General features: G+C 42.4%; 1 protein-coding gene across 3 annotated transcripts in view; it reads right to left on the minus strand.

The window, feature by feature from the left end:
* The window catches only part of ANKS6 (ankyrin repeat and sterile alpha motif domain containing 6), a 63212-nt gene that overhangs the window by 17514 nt on the left and 24737 nt on the right, over nt 1-20961 (minus strand). The window contains exons 10-13 of one of the 3 annotated variants that reach the window (XM_047768021.1): nt 20698-20851; nt 17990-18162; nt 4704-4890; nt 1544-2055 (exon numbers count right to left, since the gene is read on the minus strand). In XM_047768021.1, the coding sequence (XP_047623977.1) occupies nt 1937-2055; nt 4704-4890; nt 17990-18162; nt 20698-20851 (633 nt within the window). In that variant the 3' untranslated portion in view covers nt 1544-1936. Of the gene's footprint in view, nt 1-1543; nt 2056-4703; nt 4891-17989; nt 18163-20697; nt 20852-20961 lie in introns of those variants that run through there. The other 2 variants (XM_047768020.1, XM_047768019.1) reach the window with 2 other exon arrangements.

Raw genomic sequence — 20961 nt, forward strand, 5'->3', positions numbered from 1 at the left:
TCCCTTAGGTCAGTCCCTTGGCATCTCCCAAAACGCCAGGTTGGGCTGTGAAGACAGAAGATCGGGAGGTTCATGGCCAGGATGACTCTCCCATGGCTGCAATCACCATGTTCTCAGAGTTCTAGCTGCTGGAACTAAAAGTCCCCCTTCTGGGCAAGAACAATTTTTCATTATGATTTCCTAACTGCTGGGAGCCGCACCTGCAGCAGACGCTAAGGCCAGCCAGAGAGAGAGCTGGAGAGAGCAGGCAGGTGGGCTTCAGACCAGAGGCAGGGTGTGGCTCAGCCTTTAGGAGGCTGTGGGCTGTCTGAGTGGACCAGCAGAGCCAGGCAGACACAGACCAGGGGTATTGAGATATCAGAGAAGGGACGATAAAGAGGAAGATAAGACCAGCATCTGGGGAGCTTGAATAAACATTCATTCACACAATCAATATGCATTTGCCAGACTAGGCCCTGGGGATTTAATAGGAACCAAAACAGACCCTAAGTAGGCTGACAGGCCCAAGGCAGTGGGGAAGAACAGAGCAGGTTGGGAAAGAAGGACAGGGGATGTGAGAATGTTGTTTTATAGAGGATAGTCAGGGAAGGCTCTCAGAAGGGAACCTTTGAGCAGAAAATGATGAAGCACACTGTGCAGACATCAAGGCAAAGAGGACCAGGCAGCATCCAGGCAGAGAAAACAAACAGCAAGTACAAAGGCCCTGTGGTAGTGGGTACAGCTCACAGAAGAGTGGATGTTAGGAGGCCAAAGGTCCTTCTTTTATTCACTCACTCATCATTTAACAGTGGCTACTAATATGCCTACTCCCTGAATCCAAGGATGGAAAAGTCCCTGGTATGGGGGACCTCAGTGTGCCTGCCGGGAAGTTATAAAGAAGGGGTAGGGGCAGCTGATGCATAGCACTCACCTCTGCACTGGGTGACCCATTTGTTCTTAACAACCCCATGAGGTAGACCCTATTACTGTCCCCATTTGCAGATAAGGAAGGCACAGGAAGATGGGTACCATATCTCGGGGGAGGGCATACCACTAGTCCAGGGCACAGCAGGGATGCAAACCTAGTACTTTCACTGTCAGGCCGCTGCTACACACCCTGCCCACTCTGCCACTTCTCCCATTGGTGATGAGTGTATGGCGAAGGGCGTCAACAAGGAGATCTGGGGATGACGAGGACAGCTGACAGGCCCAAGGGACCTGAGAAGGCTTCACAGAAGAGCTGCTGCTGAGCTCGGATGTATGCGATGAAACGAGTCCCTGTGCACACATACTCCATCAGAGGTTCATGATGCCTATAATGCTTTGCTCCTGCTGTTCCCTCTACAAGTCTCTCTACACATTTGTGTGCTGGTGAATGCTTAACAACTGGCTTTCTGGGGGTGTGGGAACATATGCAGGTATGTGGGTACATGATTTTATTGCAGATTTTACTCATTTAAGGATGTGTACATACAATTTACATATAATAAATTACACAATACAACATATAATAAATTACACAATAATATATGTTATTATATTACACTTAATAATTACACAACAATTTATAGGGACTATAAATTCCCTAGAGTCAATAATGCCTTTGTTGCATTTCAGGCATCTCACTGAATGCTTCATTGATTTTTTCCTTATTCGTGTGGACACAGACAGAGTCAATGACGGCAGTTCCAACACAAAGGTTGGGTGATGCTTCCATTTATGTGAACACGCAAGATGAAATGAAACAAGAAGTATGTTGGAACTTTATGTGAGCTACTTTGCTGAATCAGATAATGGTTTTCAAATCTTAGAATACTTTCTCACTTCTGGTGCTATTCTCAATGTAACAGCTACAGACATGACACTTAAGAGTTTCAGGGGTTTTGAGGGGCCACCTCTGTGGCATATAGAAATTCCTGGGTCAGGGATTAAATCCAAGCTGCAGCTGAGACCTATGCTACAGCTGTGGCAACGCCAGATCCTTAACCAGACACGGCAGGAACTCCATGACACTTTCAAGTTTAATCTGCATAATTAACACTGTCTCCATCACTGTAGAGATGATATTCAGATGATCTATAAAACAATAAGCCAATCCGTGAGTGGTGGGTGGTGTTTGCTAATTTCCATGGTGTAAATACCCATCATGGCTGATTTCAACCTACCAAGGTCATGTTCCTGAGAGTGGAACTGGGAAACATGCACAGTAGGAACACATCATTACATAGGACCCCGACATACAGATAAAAGAGATCCAAAGAACCTCAAGAGCACAGATATTAGTAAAATGCACTAAAAAATAGTCAATAATACTGCTTTCCCTTTTCTTTTCACGGCTACACCCACAGCATATGGAGGTTCCTGGGCTAGGGGTCGAATGGGAGCTGCAGCTGAGGCCTACACCACAGCTTGGGGCAACACCAGATCCTTAACCCACTGAGAGAGGGCAGGGAACGAACCTGCATCCTCATTGAGACAATGTCAGGTTCTTAACTCACTGAGCCACAACAGGAACTCTGATACATTTTGTTTTAAATGCCACATACCTTTATATGTAACATAATAATGATAAGTTCATGTAAATTGACCTTTTTCTATTTTTTCATAATAGAAAAACATTGTTGTAAATTGACTTTTAGCAGCTGTGTTTAACTGCCAGCTTAAACATTTCCTATAAATTTAATAATTGGCTCTAGCCTACCACTGCCACCTCTCTTCTCGTGGCCTGGCATGACTGACATTCATCAGTACCTGACTGGGGCTACAGGTTTCCCAGAAAAATATAAAGAATTGCTATCTGGGGATGGACTGCAGGATCTGGTCTGTGAAAATCTAATGGCCACAGGACAAGGGTCTTGCTGCCTCAGGACCCAGGAACCCTAGGGAAAATGAGGCTTTCTAAGCCAGAGAAATTAATCTAAAAAGAATTTTCTGTCAGGTCCTCCTCTGTTTTTATCCCATCTAGGCTTTTTAAAACCTTTTTAAAATAATGAATGAGAGGAGTTCCCTGCTGGCTCAGCAGGTTAAGGATCTGGTGTTGTCACTCCTGTGGCTTAGGTCACTGCTGTGGCGTGGGTTTGACCCCTGGCCTGGGAACTTCCCCGTGCCATAAGCGTAGCCAAATAAAGTTAATGAGAGAGAAGAAAGAGTGGGGTACAAATCCCAAAGTGAACTTCTAAGAGTTTAGATTCCTGAGAGCCTCCAAGGTGGGAGTTTATGAGTGGGGAACTTAAGACTCCACATAGAAAACACAGGGAGGAATGGGGTGGCTAGTGAATTTCTGAAGCTTTTATAAATGATCGCACTAGATATCACAAAACAATAAAAGCAGCTCCAAATAAAGAGGATGCCAACAGCAGTGTGCACTTATCAACTCAGGACAGACCAGGGTCTGTGCAGTTGATTTCACCTTATTACTTGCTGGGCAGAACCTGCTCTGCACTCCCTCCCCTCGGCTGCAGGGAGATGCCTGCAAATGCACATGTGACGACCACACACAATGAGAGTGTCCTCCCCTCTCTGATTTATACTCCTTGATTTGCACCTGCCTGAGCCCCATCTCTCAACGAAGCTTTCTATCTTCCTCCCCCAGCCCTCCTCCAAGGAGCTGCCAGAGGCCAGTTTTAAAGGATGAGTGCCTTCCCTCCTCTCCTCTATCTTCCCTATCTTTATACTTTATCTGGGGCCTCACTGCACAGCCTCCACTCCTGCCCTGCCATCCATTCCATCTTCCTCTCCCCACCATTCCCTTGTGCAGGTTCCAATGTTCTCCAGTGGGCATCTCCTGCTTTTGCTTACGCAGGAGCCACTGCTTCCTCCTTCTGGAAATGGCACTTGCATTCTCCTTTGAGGAGCTACTTTTCTTCTGCTCCCAATCCACACAGATCTGACCTTGACCCTGGCTCCAAAGGCAGACACACCCTACCCTTGGGGACACATAGTCAAGGATGGGCAAACAACCTAAGTCGTTATAAAGATAGCCAAGGCATCAGGATGGAGGATAACGTGAGAAAAAGTTTTATATAATATATATATAAAACTGGGTCACTCTGCTGTACAGCAGAAATTGACAGAACATTGTAAATCAACTACAATAAAAAAAATTTTTAAAAATAGCCAAGGCAGGACAGTGACCTTTACCCCTGGGATTTTGCTGGACCTATTAAGAAAGCAGCACTCTTCCTGCTGGGGTTACTAAGTTGGTAAGAAGAAGTAAGCCTAAAAGCTGCTGGGAGCATTCTTGCCACCACTGAGAAAGGGAGAGAAACACTCCCAAAGCATATGGATCCAGACCTGCCTGAAGCACACCCTAGATTGCTCCCATTATATGAGCCAACACATTACCAGTTTTTTAGTTTTGTTTTTGCTTAAATCTGTGTGCAACTGACAGAATCCGGAACTGTAAAAGGTTCAGGGAAAGGTACATAACTGGTGTTGGAGAAGTATTTCTACATGGGTATTCTTGTGTATACAAACGAAACTCACCTCTATTCAAAACCTATTATGTACCTTTTAGGAATATAAGCTCAGTGAAGAAAAAAATACAAGGTAGAATCAGGGAACAGGAGGGATAGGTGTTTCTCTTTCATCAAAACAAACAAAAAAACACCCACCCTAGGATGGCTATAGCCATTAAGGGTACCTGCCAGGTCACCATGGTGAAGAGAAAAGGGTGGGGTTTCAGGGCCCTGGGTGGGTGGGGCATGGGGACATGACACACTTACCCTCGTCAGTGATGGTGCCACTGCTGGAGCCCCCACTGCTCTTAGATTGTCGGTGGGACGAGGAGGAGGACACGGAGGACTCCGCCGCATGCCCTTTGGGAGAAGGCGAAGGCGTGAGGGTTGGGGAGGTGCTTTTGGAGGTAGTTGAAGTTCCAGACGGAGGCCTTTTGCTCGTCTCTAGTTTCTGCTGAAAAGAATGAGACAAATACATAAACCATCACTTGGAGGGTGGACATGATTCAAACAGACACCCCCGACAGTGAACACGGTGACAGTTGACTCAACAAGAGATCTAACCAGGACTATGAAATCTCCTTAAGAAAACATGTGAAGCAGAAACGGAATTATCAGAACAGTTACAGGAAAATCCTCCCCTGGAGCAGAGAGGCAGGGAAGGGGATGGAAAAAGCAGCACTGAAGGAGCCAGAAAACTCGGGTCCTAGTCCTGCCCCTACAGCTGCTACATGTGTCCTTGGTCAAATCCCCTCATCTCTCAGTTAACCACATCTAAAATGGAAGTGTGGCTCATTATCCTCGAAGGCCCTTCCTGTTCCTGATGTTCCTTTATCTAAACCAGTCACTTCTAATCTTTCACCAAAGAACACTTACCATTTTCCTTTGTGTGTTGCACACAAAAAGCCCTTTTTATTTATCTTATTTTTATGTATTTATTTTTTAGGGCTGCACCTGAGGCATATGGAGGTTCCCAGGCCAGAAGTCGAATTGGAGTTGAAGCTGCCAGTCTACACTACAACCACAACAATGCGAGATCTGAGCCGCATCTGCGACCTACACCAGAGATCACGGCAAGGCCGGATCCTTAACCCACGGACAGAGGCCAGGGATCGAACCTGCACCCTCATGGATTCCAGTCAGATTGCTTTGTTTCAGCTGCACCACAGTGAAAACTCCTGAAGGAGTTCCTGTCGTGGCTCAGTGGTTAACTAATCCAACTAGGAACTATGAGGTCTCGGGTTTGATCCCTGGCCTTGGTCAGTGGGTTCAGGATCCGGGGTTGTCGTGAGCTGTGGTGTGGGTTGCAGACGTGGCTCAGATCCCGCGTTGCTGTGGCTGTGGCATAGGCTGGCAGCTGTGGCTCCAATTCGACACCTAGCTGGGAACCTCCATACGTCGAGGGAGCGGCCCAAAAAATGGCAAAAAGACAAACAAACAAAAAAACCCCAAAAAACTCCTGAAATACTTTTTATTTACTTTTATTGATCTATAATTGATTTACTTTGTTTTTTTTGGTTTTTTTTGTTTTTTTGTCTTTTTGCCTTTTCTAGGGCTGCTCCTGTGGCATATGGATGTTCCCAGGCCGGGGGTCTAATCAGAGCTGTAGCCGCCAGCCTATGCCAGAGCCACAGCAACACAGGATCCGAGCCGCGTCTGCAACCTACACCACAGCTCATGGCAACGCCAGATCCTTAACCCATTGAGTGAGGCCACAGATCAAACCCAAGACCTCACGGTTCCTAGTTGGATTCTTTAGCCACCGAGTCACGATAGGAACTCCAATAGTTGACTTACATTGTTGTGTTAATTTCATATGGACAGGATAGTGGTTTGGGTGAGTTTTTTTGCAGATTATATTCCATCATAGGTTATTATAAGATACTGGATGTAATTCCCTATGCTATAAGGTAAATCCTTATTTCTTATCAATTCTATGTATAGTGGTTTGTATCTGTTAATGCCATACTCTTAATTTATCCCTCCTGCCCCCTCTGCCTTTGCTAACTCTAAGTTTGGTTTCTGGGCCTGTGAGTACTTTTGGACTTACAGAAGATCTGAACAAAGAGAGAACAGAGTTCCCGTGTCCTTCAGCCAGCTTTCTCTAATGTTAATATCATACAAAACCATAGTATAGGAGTTCCTGTTATGGCACAGAGGAAATGAATCCGACTAGGATGCATAAGGATGTGGGTTTGATCCCCAGCCTAGCTTAGTGGGTTAAGGATCTGGTATTGCCGTGAGCTGTGGTGTAGGTTGCAGACGCAGCTCGAATCTGATGTTGCTGTGGCTGTGGTGTAGGCTGGCAGCTGTAGTTCCAATTTGACCCCTAGCCTGGGAACCTCCATATGCCCTAAAAAGCAAAAAAAAAAAAAAAAAAGTATAATTACCGAAACTAAGAGATTAACACTGGGGCAATGCTATCTGCTAAACTACAGATGGTATTAGAATATCACTGGCTGCTCCAGCAATGTCTTTATTCTGGTCCAGGGTTTGTGCAGCATTAACTTGTTACATCTCCTTAGTCCCCCCTAATCTGCGACAACTTCTTGGTCTTACCTTGTCTTTCACGACCCTGACACTCCTGAAGAGTCCTGGTCACGTATTTGCAGACTGTCCCTCAATTTCAGTTTGTCTTATGTTTTTTCATAATTAGATGTGCTTATGGATTTTGAGGTCAATGACCACGGAGGTGAAGCACCATCCTTTGTGCATCAGGAGGTACAAAGTAGCAGTACCTTATCCCTGATGATGCTAGCCTTGATGACCCAGTTAAGGTAGTATCTATCAGGTTTCTCCATTGTGAAGTTATTATTTTTCCCCTTATAGTTAATAAATATTTGGTAGAGACATTTTGAGCTAAATACTTTGTGTTTCCCTAAAAGTTTTGCCTGCTTTGTATAGCAGAAATTGGCACAACACTGTAAATCAACTAGACTTTACTTAAAAAACTTTTGCCTGCTGATTTTAACATCCTTTGTGGTATCTCCTCTGAAGCATTTACCACTGTGAATTCTAATGGTGATTTACTGTTGCCCTTATTCCTTCTACATTTATTACTCTGAATTCTTCTGTGTGGAAAAGTGGTTCCTTTTCCTCCATTTATTTATTCAGTTATTTATTCATATCAGCGTGGGCTCATGGATATTTACTCTCTGGGCTGTAATCCAATACTATTGTATGCCCTGGTCCCTTTGATTGAAGGATGGCATTTAGAAGCCAAAATCTGGATAATAGGCTGTTCCTGATTATTGGGATGACACTGCTTCTAGGTCCTCTTAGTGAATAGAGCAAAGAAATATATGAAGTATATTAACCCACATACATACATAGAATACTTATTCCTCTGTCTATTTATCTATCTATACATTTACAAGCATGCATTCATACTGACACCCCTGACTCCAATCCAATATCCACAGGGTTAGTTCTAGCATTTCCCCTTTCATTCAATCTCTGACAGTTAAAAATTGGGTTCATTATCTATATTTAGTTCCTTGTTCAACTCTAGTATGTATGTAAAATGTATAGGTGTGCAAAAAGTATGCATATGTAAAGTAGCTTTAGAACTGCTAGCCCACTACGCTGCAAGAAAAAATATTATCAACTAGAGTACAATGTTTGGATAGTTCTTTTTGTCTTGACCCTTACAATACCCACTTGACATATGTTTTCTCCCAACGCCTACAGTGATTATGTCATTCACTTATAATACAACTAGATCTGCTGTCATAGTCTCCATACCATCCTCAGCTCCTGGTTGATTTTTTTAAATTTACATAGAGTGACAATAACTGTTGTGTACAATTCTATGGGTTTGGATAAATAGAGTTGCATATCCACATACGGAGTACCATACAGAATAGTTCCCTCACTCCCCTCCCCAAATTCCCTTATGCTGTCCCTTTCTATACAATCCCTCCCCCCGATCCCAACTCATGGGAATAATGGATCTGTCTTCCATCCCAATAGTTTTGCCTTTTGCCAAATGTCATGTAAATGGAATCAAATGATACGTATATTTTTTGGTCTGGCTCAGCATAATGCCTCTAAGATCCATTTAAGTTACTGCATGCGCCAATAGAGTGTTCTTTTCCATTGCTGAGCAGTATCCCATTGCACGGATGCTACTACAGTTAATTTACATACTCACAAGTTATAAGATGTTTCCAGTTTGGAGTGTTTATGAAAAAGCTGCTGTAAACATTCCCGAACTGATTTTTGTATAAACAGAAGTTTTTAAAAACTCATTTGGGTAAATATTTAGAAGTGAGATAGCCAGGTCATATGCTAAGTATTATATTTAGTTTTTTAAGACACTGCCAAACTTTTTCAAGCTGGCTGTATCATCTTTGCATTCACACCAGCAACTAATGAGAATTTCAGTAGCTCCACATTTTCAAAGCACTTGTTACTTAAAAAAATTTTTTTTTAATTTCAGGCAGTCTAATAATAGGTGTAGAGTGCTCATTGTGGTTTTAAGTGGCATTTCCCTAATTATTAAAGACACTGAACATCTTTCCATATGTTTATTTGCTATCTGTATATCTTCTTTGATGCAGTATCTATTCAGATATTTTACAAATTTTTAAAAATTTGTTGGTTGTTTTCTTCTTTCTTTTTTTTTTACTTTTTTTTTTTTTTACTTTTTTAGGGGCATACCTGTGGCATATGGAAGTTCCCAGGGTAGGGGTTGAATGGGAGCTACAGCTGCCGGTCTACACCACAGCCACAGCAACATGGGATCTAAGCCACATGTGACCTACACAACAACTCAAGGCACCACCAGCTCCTTAACCCACTGAGAGAGACCAGGGATTGAACCCTCATCCTCGTGGATACTAGTCGGGTTCATTACCGCTGAGCCACAATGGGAACTCCTGTTGGTTATTTGCTTATTGTTGAGTTGTGAGAATTCTTTATTCTGGATACAAAACCTTTATCAGATACATGATTTGCAAATATTTGCCTAGTCTGTGGCTTGTCTTTTCATTCTCTTAATGCTATCTCTTGCAGGGCAGAGAATTTTGATAAAGTCCAACTTAACTTTTTTTTCCTTTTATACGTCATGCTTTTGGCACTATATCTTAAACTTCTTACCAAATCCAAAGTCACACAGATTTTCCCCTAGAAGTTTTATAGTTTTTCCTTTTATATTTAAGTCTATGATCTATTTTGAGTTAATCTTTGCAGTGACTGTGAGATACATGTGAAGGTTCATTTTCCTGCATATTCAATTGTTCCAGAACTATTTTTTTTTTTCCAAAAGGACTATCCTTTCTTTGTTGAATTGCCTTTGCACCTTGAAAAAAAAAATTCAGTTGACTATTCTTGTGTGGATCTATTTTTGTCTTGTCTGTTCTGTTCCATTGACCTACGTGTCTGTCCTTTCCTGATACTATATTACAGTTTTACAATAAGTCTTAAAACTAGGTAGTGTGATTTTCTTTGTTCATACTTCTTTTGCCTATTACAGTTTATTTGCATCATAATATAAATTTCAGAATTGCTTTCTAGATCTCTACAAAAAGAGCTAGCTGGGTTTTTTTTTTTTTTTTTTTTTTTTTTTGCTATTTCTTTGGGCCACTCCCGCGGCACATGGAGGTTCCCAGGCTAGGGGTTGAATCGGAGCTGTAGCTGCCAGCCTATGCTAGAGCCACAGCAACGCAGGATCCGAGCCGAGTCAGCAACCTACACCACAGCTCACGGCAACGCCGGATCCTTAACCCACTGTAGCTGGGATTTTTAACTGGGATTACATTGAATCTATAGATCAAGTTGCAAAAAACTGATATCTTAACAGTATTGGGCCTTCCACCTCTACATTTAGTTAAAGCTTCTTTGATTTATCAATGTCTTGTGGTTTTCAACCCTTAGATTCTGCACATACCTGATTAGATTTATATTTATAGTATTTCATTTTCATATAAATTCATTTTCATATAATGCATTTCAAATGTATTATACTTTTTAAGTTTCAAATTTAAAGTCTAACTGTTCTAATTTGAATTGTTCATTGCTAATGTACAGAAACACAACTGACTTTTGTATATATGACTTCGTATCCTTAGACCCTTCTGAACTCACTTATTAGTTCTAGAAGCTTTTGTGCAGATTTTTTCTGAGTTTTCTAAGTAGACAATCATATCATCTAAAAATACAGATAGTTTTATTTCTCCCTTTCCAACCTGTGTATCTTTAATGTGTTTCTTACCTTATTACACTAGCTATAGTTTTTGGTGTAGAGTTGGGAGACTTGGAAGTAAGAGACAACATCCTCGTTCCTGATCTTAGGGAGACAGCCCTCAGTGTTTTCATCAAGTATGATACTAAGTACAGGTATTTCATATGAGGTCCAGGAAATTCTCTTCAATTCTTAGTTCACTGAGAGTTCTGATCATGAATGGAGTTTGAATTTTGCCGAGTGCTTTTTCTGCATTTTTTCTTTAATCTGTTAATACGGTGAATTATGTTGATTGGTTTTCTAATATTGAACTATATTTGCATTCCTGGGATAAATCCTACTTGGCCAAAATGTAGTATCCTTTTACTTTATCATTGGATTAAATTTGCTAATATTTTGTGGAGGATTTTTACCTTTACGATCATGAGGGTTTTGGGTCTGTCATTTCTTTTCTTGTAATCTCATGAAAACATATCCTTGTTTCTTATCTTAAGGGGAAAGAATGGTACTCATAATGGTACAGAGATCAATTCCCCAAGAAGACATAACCATCATAAATGTGTATAGAGCTTTAAAATACATGAGGCAAGCAACCTAAATGCCCAGTGACAGATGACTGGATAAAAAAGATGTGGTATATTTATACAGTGGAATATTACTTAGCCATAGGAATAGAATGAAATAAGGCCATTTGCAGCAACATGGACGGACCTAGAGATTACCATACTAAGTAAATCAGACAAAGACAAACTGCTTATATGTGGAATCTAAACAATGATACAAAAGGGGGTTCCTGTCGTAGCTCAGTAGTAACGAATCTGACTAGTATCCATGAGGATGTGGGTTCGATCCCTGGCCTTGCTCAATGAGTTAAGGATCTGATGTTGCCATGAGCTGCGGTGTAGGCCAGCAGCTGCAGCTCTGATTCAACCCCTAGCCTGGGAACTTCCATATGCTGTGGGTGTGGCCCTAAAAATAGAAAAAAATAAAATAAAATAAAATACATAAAAAATGATACAAATGAACTTACTTATAAAACATAAACAGATTCACAGACATAAAAAACAAACTTATGGTTAAGAAAGGGGAAAGGGGAGGGATAAATGAGGAGTTTGGGATTAGTAGATACAAACTACTATTTATAAAATACGTAAATAACAAAGTCCTACTGTATAGCACAGGGAACTAAATTGAATATCTTATAATAAACTATAATGGAAAAGAATCTGAAAAGTGTGTATATATATGTATATAAGTGTGCACAGATATCAGCACATTCAAAGGAATAGAAATAGAACTCTCATGGCATTAAACCAGACATTAGTAACAACGATTTCTGGAAAAACACTAAATGATTGCAAAATAATTTGATGGACCAAAGAGGAAGTCTCAAAAGAAGTGGAAAAATATTTTAAGCGGAATTAAAATTAAAATATATCAAAATTTGCAGTATGTCGGTACGGCAGTACATAGCGTGACAACTATAGAATTAAAATGCTTGTATAGAAAGAAAAATCTCCAAGCAGCAATCTAAACCTCTACCATAAGAAACTAGAGAGGACAAAATCAAATTTAAGGCAAGTAGAGGAAAGGACATTATGGATAAGATCATAAATCAATGAAATTGAAAATAGAAAAATGGAGAAAATCAATAAAAACTGAAGTTGTTCCTTTGAAAACATCAATAGAATTGATAAAGTTCTAGCCAGACTGACCAAGAAAAAAGATAAGTCACAAATCACCAATATTAGGAATGAAAAAAGAAGGCATTCCTATTAACTCCAGACACTAAAATTAAGAATAAGAAATACTGGCTATTTACTGGTAGCACAGTGGTTAAAGATTCAGCATTGTTACTGTTGGGACTCAGGTTAGATCCCTGGCTCAGGAACTTCTGCATGTCATGGATATGGTCAAAAAATAAATAAAGGAATACTAATAACTCTATGTTCATAAATTCAACAACCTAGCTGAAAAAAGAATAATTCCTTGAAGATTTAAAATAAAAAATTCACTCAGGAAGAACTAGATAACCTGAATAATCTTACATGTATTAAAATTTTTATTTCTTAATTTAAAAACTTCAAAAAGAGAACATGTCAGACCCCAGAGAGTTTAATGGCAAGTTTTCAAATTTTATCAACCATAGAAAAAAATATTATCAGGATTTCCCATTGTGGCACAGTGGAAACAAATCGGACTAGTATCCATGAAGATGCGGGTTCAATCCCTGGCCTTGCCCAGTGGGTTAAGGATCTGGCGTTGCTGTGAGCTGTGGTGTAGGTTGCAGATGTGAGTCAGATCCTGAGTTGCTGTGGCTGTGGTATAGGCCAGCAGTTGTAGCTCCAATTCAACCCCTAAGCTAGGAAATTCCATATGCCGTGGGTGTGGCCCTAAGAAACAAAAAAGCAAAAAAAAAAAAAAAAAAAGAGAGAGAGAGAGAGAGAGAGAGGAATGCCAAAAAATTGAATAATACTTTCCAAGTCATTTTATGAAACAATATGACTCTTTTTTCCTGTCAGCCCATTAAAGATGTCACTTTGCTCTTTGATTTGTATGATTTATTTATTTATTTATTTTGGTCTTTTTGCCTTTTCTGGGGCCGCACCTGTGGCATATGGAGGTTCCCAGGCTAGGGGTCCAATTGGAGCTATAGCCACCGGCCTACACCAGAGCCACAGCAACGCAGGATCGGAGCCATGTCTGCAACCTACACCACAACTCATGGCAACGCCAGATCCTTAACCCACTGAGCTAGGCCAGGGACTGAACCTGCAACCTCATGGTTCCTAGGCGGATTCGTTAACCACTGCGCCACGACAGGAACTCCCGTATGATTTCTTATGAGAAATCTGTTGTAATTTTATTTTTGTTCCTCTGAATGCAATTTCTTTTTTCTCTGCCTGCATTCAAGATTTTCTCTTTATATTGTTTTTAATAGTTTAAATATGTGGCAACAGTGTATTCTTTTTGGTATTTATCCTGTTTAGTGGTCTCTGAACTTCTAGAACCTGTGGTTTGGAATCTGCCATTAATCTGGGAAAATTCTTGGCCATTAAAAAAAATACATACATATACATGTACACCTTCTACCTCACCATTCTCCCTCTTTCCTCAGAACTCCAACCACCTGTATGTGCGAGCATTTGATATTATCTTACAGCTGTTGAATGCTCTGCTTTTGTTTTTACTTTATCTTCTTTTTTACTTGGTGTTTTAGTTTGGGCAATTTCTTCTGCCTTATCTTCACGTTCGCTGATTCTCTCCTTGTCTGTGTCAAGTCTACCAAGGAGTCCATCAAAGGCATTCTGCATCTCTGTTACATGTATTTTATTTCTAGCATTTCCATTTGATTCTTTCTTATAATCTCCATTTCTCTGCTGAAATTGCTACTCATAGGATCTTTCATGCTTTTCAAATTTTCCTCTAGTGCCTTTAATGTATTAATAACAGTTCTTTTAAATTCCCTGTCCCATAATTCCAGCACTGTTTCACACTTACAACAGATTCTGATGACTGACTGCCTTGTTTCTTGCGAGTGTGGTGTTTCTTGCCTTTTTGTATGTCTTGTAACTGATGCTAAAAGTTGAACATATCATATAGAATAGCAGAGTCCAAGATAAATTGTTTTCTTGCCTGGAAATGGGTACACTTTTCCTTCTGCTAAGCCTTTAAGGCTCCTTCTAGCTAACTACATCCCAGAGTGGAAAAAGAAGTCCTTTTCTCAGGTTTTAAAAGGCTTTGTCAATAAGCTGCCTATATTGTTAATGAATTCTTCCTTCTGCTCTTTCTTTCTGTCTTTCTATCTTTTTTCTTTCTTTGCTTTTTAGGGCTGCCCCTGTAGCATATGGAGATTCCCAGGCTAGGGGTCAAATCAGACCTGTAGCTGCTGGCCTATACCACAACAACAGCAACGTCAGGTCCCAGCCGTGTCTGCAGCCTACACCACAGCTCATGGAAATGCCAGATCCTTAATCCACTGAGCAGGTCCAGGGATCAAACCTGCGTTCTCATGGATGCTAGTTAGATTCATTTCCACTGAGTCATGACGGGAACTCCCTTTCTGCTTTTTCTATAAAGACAGGCAAATCCATAACAAAGCTCCTCATTAAGCAGGAGATAATTAGTATATCCCTACAAAACAGATCTTTCCCAGCCAAAAGCAAAGAACCACAATACTCTGGACCTTGTGGGCAGCATTACTGAGGAGAGGGCAGCTAAATATAAGATTTGGGATGCTCTGAAGTATTTGAACTACTTCCCATGTCCCCAGGGTGGCAGACTGATCATGCAATGGCATCGTCTCCACTCCTCCCTGGATCCATACCCTTTGCTGTTTAACTCTGCATGGTCTCCTGCAGCGGGTGATTACACAATTTGATTGATTTTCAATTTAGGCCTTCAACTGTGGCCATCAGAACATGTCCAGGTTTGCTGTGGACACACATGGCCCCATTATCCTGGTCATTCCAGCCAATAGCCGAACATGTAAGTGATCTCCCCAGACCAAAAAAATGGCCTGGCTAAGTCCAGACTTAAGTGCCCAGGCATATATTTGCAAGCCAAAGAAATGCTTTTTGTTTTAAACCACTGTGGGAATGGAAAGCTGGTATACCCAGTGGGCCTTTGGGCTTCCCAAGATCTGGGAAGTGCTGAAGCACACTCTGACCCCACCTCTCCTCCATTCTGTGTCTCCTAAGCACACTTCATATCAGAAAGACATGCCTGACAAATATTCCACCACCATGGTACTGCTTGTTTTAAGCAACGTACAAAACCCAGATTCAGGAGGCTCATATTTTGAATACTAATTTCTAATTCTTCCTAAGGGAGTCTTTGAAAAGCACTTCATGTCTCCATTTTGCTGCTGGAGCTTTTGATAGAAAGCCCATCCTGTGTCCTTTGATTTAGGTGGTAGTTTCTAAGAACCTGGCCTGGGCTGGCTGCAACACACAAGCAGCGAGAAAAACAGATTGCCCAGACTCTACTCCAAGAGTTTAATTCAGTAGGCTGTATGGAAAAAGAAAAGCGAAGTTTTTAAAAATCTTTTTAGGGCCACATCCATGGCATACGGAAGTTCCCAGGCTAGGGGTCAAATCAGAGCTACACTGCTGGCCTATGCCATGGCCATAGCAATGCCAGATCTGAGCCAAGTTAACCTACACCACAGCTTGTGGGAAAGCCGGATCCTTTGACCCAATAAGCCAGGCCAGGGATCAAACCTGCATCCTTGCAGATATTCGTAGGATTCTTAACCCCCTGAGTCACAACAAGAACTCTGAGAAAAGTGAATTTTTAAGCAGCTCCCTAACGTTACAGCATATTATCATGTTAAGACTGTTATGTGATGATTGAACTGGCTTGTTCCCCTAGTTTTCTGTTTCCTAAATGGGTCTCTTTTTTTCGGCCACACCTGCAGCATGCAGAAGTTCCAGCGCCAGGGATGAAACCTGCGCTTGGCCATAGCAGTGACCCAAGCCACAGCAGTGACAATGTCAGGTCCTTAACCTACTGAGCCACCAGGGAACTTCTAAATGCTTTGACACAATTTTCTTTCATCAAAACATACTTGCATATAGATTATTTGATAGGTGTATCCAAGTGAGGTAATAGTTAATATAATTTTAACTTAGATGCCTACCTATTTCCAACACCAATTAAAGGAAGCTAATAATATATAAAAATCTAATAAAACCATCAAAATAGACAGGAAACTTTAGAGAACGAAGAAGAGGAAAGCTATAACAAAGTTCTAGATTAGCAGACTTACTTTAATGAGTAGCTGAGTTTCCTAGCAGCAAAGGCAAAGAGAAATACACTAATTATAGAATTCTTACTATCTGATGAAATATAATATATAGTGTATCAGTAGAGACATTTTTCCTGAATTCTAAAAGGAACTTAACTATATAAATCCTATCACACAAGTAATTTTGAACATAATAGAAAATACACTAATGTATGGAGAGAATTTTTTTTTCTGGAGCTATATTGTGAAGAAACAAATGCATAACAGCCTTTGAATAACAAAAAGAGTTATATAACCAACAGTGATGGGGTAGAAAATAAAGACCATTTCTCATACATCCATTAAAACATCAATCTCGGGAGGCAACTCGGGGCAAAGGTCCAGGGATGAGGCTTTCAGATGATCTAACTCTTCCCTGAGAGAAAGCAGGAGACATGGAGAAAATAAGGTGAAGAGAGGGGCTTTGCCTGGATTCGGGAGCCTCTCAGAGGAGGAAACATATGCTATACCCCTGGGGGTACCTCCTGGGGAACAGCTGATAAAGGAGCCAGTTTATACCCATGACTAGGACACTCTGGGGCTCACTCCATTAACCAACCCAGGCAGAGGAGCTCAAGAGGTGGAAGGGGTAGATTCTAAAGACACTAAAAGACTGCTCCTCCCAGAGAGGCACAGGGGGGCTCTTGCCCACTGCAAACCCCACAGGGGCTAAAAATGTGGTGACAGATTTGGGGCTGCATTAACAGAGGAATGGTGCCAGATCAAAGAGGTGAGGCCCTGACTCTATCCTGCCCACCTTCCTTCAGCTACTCTCCTACACCATGACCTCACCCCTGGAGTGCTGCACATGTCCCCTCACCCTGGGACAGTCTCACCCCTACCCCACCCTTGCTCCTTTCATATGGCACCTTCTCCGTCAGATCGCCGTTTAGATGTCACTGATGCCCTCAAGCCTGGTCAGGGACCCATCTGTACCCTCTATAGCATCCTCCCCTCTCTATGACAGCCCCTACCACACCCATGTGAGACTGCTGGGTCTGTAGTGACACCCCAAGAATGGTCACCAAACCTCTGGTTCACTGCTGGATCCTCTCTGCTCGCAGTGCCAGGCACAGAGAAGATGCTCCAAAGATGGGAACGGTGGGTGAATAAAGCAGGAGTACAAATACTACTGCTCCTACTCTCAACAGTAATAGCTGACACTTGCACAGGCACACCAGGTTCCAAGCCCTGTTCTAAATGCTCGACTGTGAGACTGAGATTTGAACCCAGGCAATCACTCCTTGTCCTTTTGCTCTAAGTCAACGAAAAAAACACATGCAACAAGGAGGCTAGATGACCAGCACAGGGCTATAGAACCTGATCTCACACAGGCAGTGCCTCGCAACCGCAGCACCTCTTCCACCTGGAGTTGTCCTGGAGATCGGGCATGGGGTGCTGGGGGAACTGTGTGTGATCCCCACAACCACCACCCTTCTCGAAGCCCAGGAGTGGCCGGCTGGAAGGGGCCAGTTTAGACTTATCCCGTGATGGTGGTACCACTCGTGTCCCCCAGCACTCAGGCCACATTAGGACAGAATCTGTGAGCATCACAGGAGGAAACGGACACAGAACAATCACCTTCCCACCAGGAACACTGCTGCCTGCTGCCGGGGAGACCGGGAGCTCGGATGGGCTGGAGCCAGGTGCTGGCCCAACAGGACTCAACCGATGGCTGGGCTTCTGCTCGGATAATCCAGCTGCTTTTTTCCTCTGGGCAGCGATCTGGGACAGGACACTGTCTATGCTGCCACCTGAGGAAACAGGAAGAGGAATAACTGCCCTGGGTCCAGAATGCTACAGTACAGGTGGTGGACACTGGGCGCTGACCTGGCTGAGCCAGAACCACGTCTCCCAGACCCCTCCCTGCGTGACTCTGCGTCAGGGCTGACCACAGGAGGACTGTGCATGAGAGCCAGCAGGTGGATGGCCATCAGGCTTCAAAGGCGTCCTCATAAGAGGTGGTGAAAGACTCGATGCAGCTAAAATCCATCTGTCCTCGCTTGCCCCCGAGCCATGCCAGCTTGGTCAGCTTCCAGCAGGCACAGACACCATGCGGGCCCTGGATTCCCACAGCAGCCCCTCTGCAGCACTTTCGAGCAGCTGCACACACTGCCACGCCAGGGCTCCCCGTTACCATCCAGCTTTCTCTTCTGGATCTTTTCATCCCCAGCTACTCCCACAGTTGTGTCAATAACTTCCTCAGTCCATAAAACTCAGGATGTCAGCTTTCCTGATGGAATCCTGATGGAATCCTGATTGCCACGTTCCCTCTCCCAGTTTCCCAAAACCTACCAGCAACCTTGAATTATTATGAAGGAAAAGGGGAAAGTGATGCTATCCAGAGCTAGGGAGGGTATCAGAGGGAGTACACTGATAACTAACATTTATAGAGCACTTACTAAGTGCCAGGCACTGCTAAATACTTCACATGTATAAACAGAGCTGTTCTGGAGGGCAAAATGCAAAACTTCAAAAACAGGCAAACCCATTGATCCCTCCCACCTTGATTCAAGGGAGCGTACATGAAGCAAATCACTAAGCAAGCGTGCAAGCACAGAGCTCTAAGCCCTTCCTTAGAGTGGGATCTACGTGAGCAAAAAAATCTAGATCAGCCTTGGTGTTCAACAAAAGGCAACTGGCTAATTAAAACTCTGAAATCTCATATGAGTGGAAGGCTGTTTAGTTATTTAAAAGATGCTGTAGATACATGTGTATTGACATTAAACGGTGTTTAAAACATGGTAATGGCTGCAAAAAGGAAAAAGGTTACAGAATAGACTATACTTGGAAGTCAGCCTGTGTGCAGGGCCTGGCTCTGCAACTTCACAGCTGTGTGACCCTGGGTGACTTATTTCACTCCCCTGAGCCCCAGTTCCCTCCTCTGTAAAGTGGAGAGGAAACCCTCACAGGCTGTGGGAGGACTGAAGGAGATAATGCATTGAAAGGGCATTGTACCTGGCACACACTAAGTGCTCAATAAATTATTATTCTGCTTTCATAAATATGCATAAAAGCACCTCGCAAAGATATATACCAAAGTGTTAATGATAATCCCTAGTGGGCAAGATAATAGTTCTTTTTTTTTTCTTTTTTAAAAAATTTTATTTCATTTTATTTTTACAGCCACATCTGTAGCATATGGAAGCTCCTGGGCCAGGGGTCAAATCGGAGCTGCAGGCTGCTGACCTATGCCACAGCCACAGCAACACTGGTTCTGAGTTGTATCTGCAACCTACACCACAGCTTGGGGCAACGTCAGATCCTTAACCCACTGAGCTAGGCCGGGGACTGACTGAACCCACATCCTCACGGACACTATGTCAGGTTCTTAACCTGCTAAGCTACAAAGGGAACTCCTCTTTTTTTTCTTTTTGTCTTTTGCTTTTTCTAGTCTTCAGGCTTTTCCACAAGAAGCATGCATTCCTTACATAATGGCGGGGTATCTTGCTGCAAAGATAGCTTTAGTTAATCCTGGATGCCCTCAGGAAGGACTAGAAAGTATCCTGTAACCAGTCTCATTACCTCTTCTGATATTCTGTTTTGTTTTTCTTTTAATTTACTATAATCATATTTTTAAAATTATCTTTTACACCAGAATACAACTTCCTAGAGAACCGATTTTGAATTTTTTCATTGCTAAGTGCTCCACTGCCTACACATTGCTCACATCTAATAAGCAGTCAACAAATACTTGCTGAAAGAATATGGTAAATAAATGTAATGATGTGAAAAAGTTAAAGAAAAAGAAAGTATGCCACAAGCCCATAATAACCGTGGGGAAATTGGGCTCTGAGTTTTTAAGTTTTTTTTTTTTTTTTTAAACTGTAGTTGATTTACAATGCTGTGTCAATTTCTGCTGAACAGCAAAGTGCTATGAGTCTTAATTGTCCCCTACTTGCTGTGTGTCCCTGGGCAAATCTGTCACCCACTCTGAGCTTCAGTTTCCTCATCTGTTCAGTGAAGGGTCAGGATGAGAAGATATCTAAGATGTAACCTTCAAGGATTTTAAATACCACAAAACACCATGATTTACTCTTAGTTTAGTGTAAAATTTTCCAAGAAAATAAAGCATTATAGACTATTTCCATGCTCTCCACTCCCAACTCCCTTCCCCTAAGAAAATGCATAAAAGCAACTCTGAATTGTGAATTCACTGAAAAATCCTTTAGGCACGTCAAGGAGAAAAACGAAGTATTTGCAGCGGTTTCTAGGACTGTCCCTAGTTCACACCCTCAGCCCCAAGGAATCTTCCCCCCATCCCAGGACGGGCCTGCCTGGGTACCTACCTGAGCGGTTGTGCAGCTCCCCACCATGCCTGCTTAGGCCCCCTACCCCACTGGAGCCACCAGAGGAATGAGGTGAGTGATTGAAGTTTCCAGAATTGGCGGGCGAGGCCGGGCTTCTGGAGAGAGATGGAAATTTAACAGGCCTGACAGGAGTCTGCAAGAATAAGATGAATATCGCAGTTAGGGTTTGCTGTTTACTCCCTTGGATGCACAGATCACAGTGGGGAGTGACCTGAGTCCAGCTGGGCCATCCCAGCCGATGTC

Source organism: Phacochoerus africanus, chromosome 2, assembly GCF_016906955.1.
Source record: "Phacochoerus africanus isolate WHEZ1 chromosome 2, ROS_Pafr_v1, whole genome shotgun sequence".
In the NCBI taxonomy this organism is placed as follows: domain Eukaryota; kingdom Metazoa; phylum Chordata; class Mammalia; order Artiodactyla; family Suidae; genus Phacochoerus; species Phacochoerus africanus.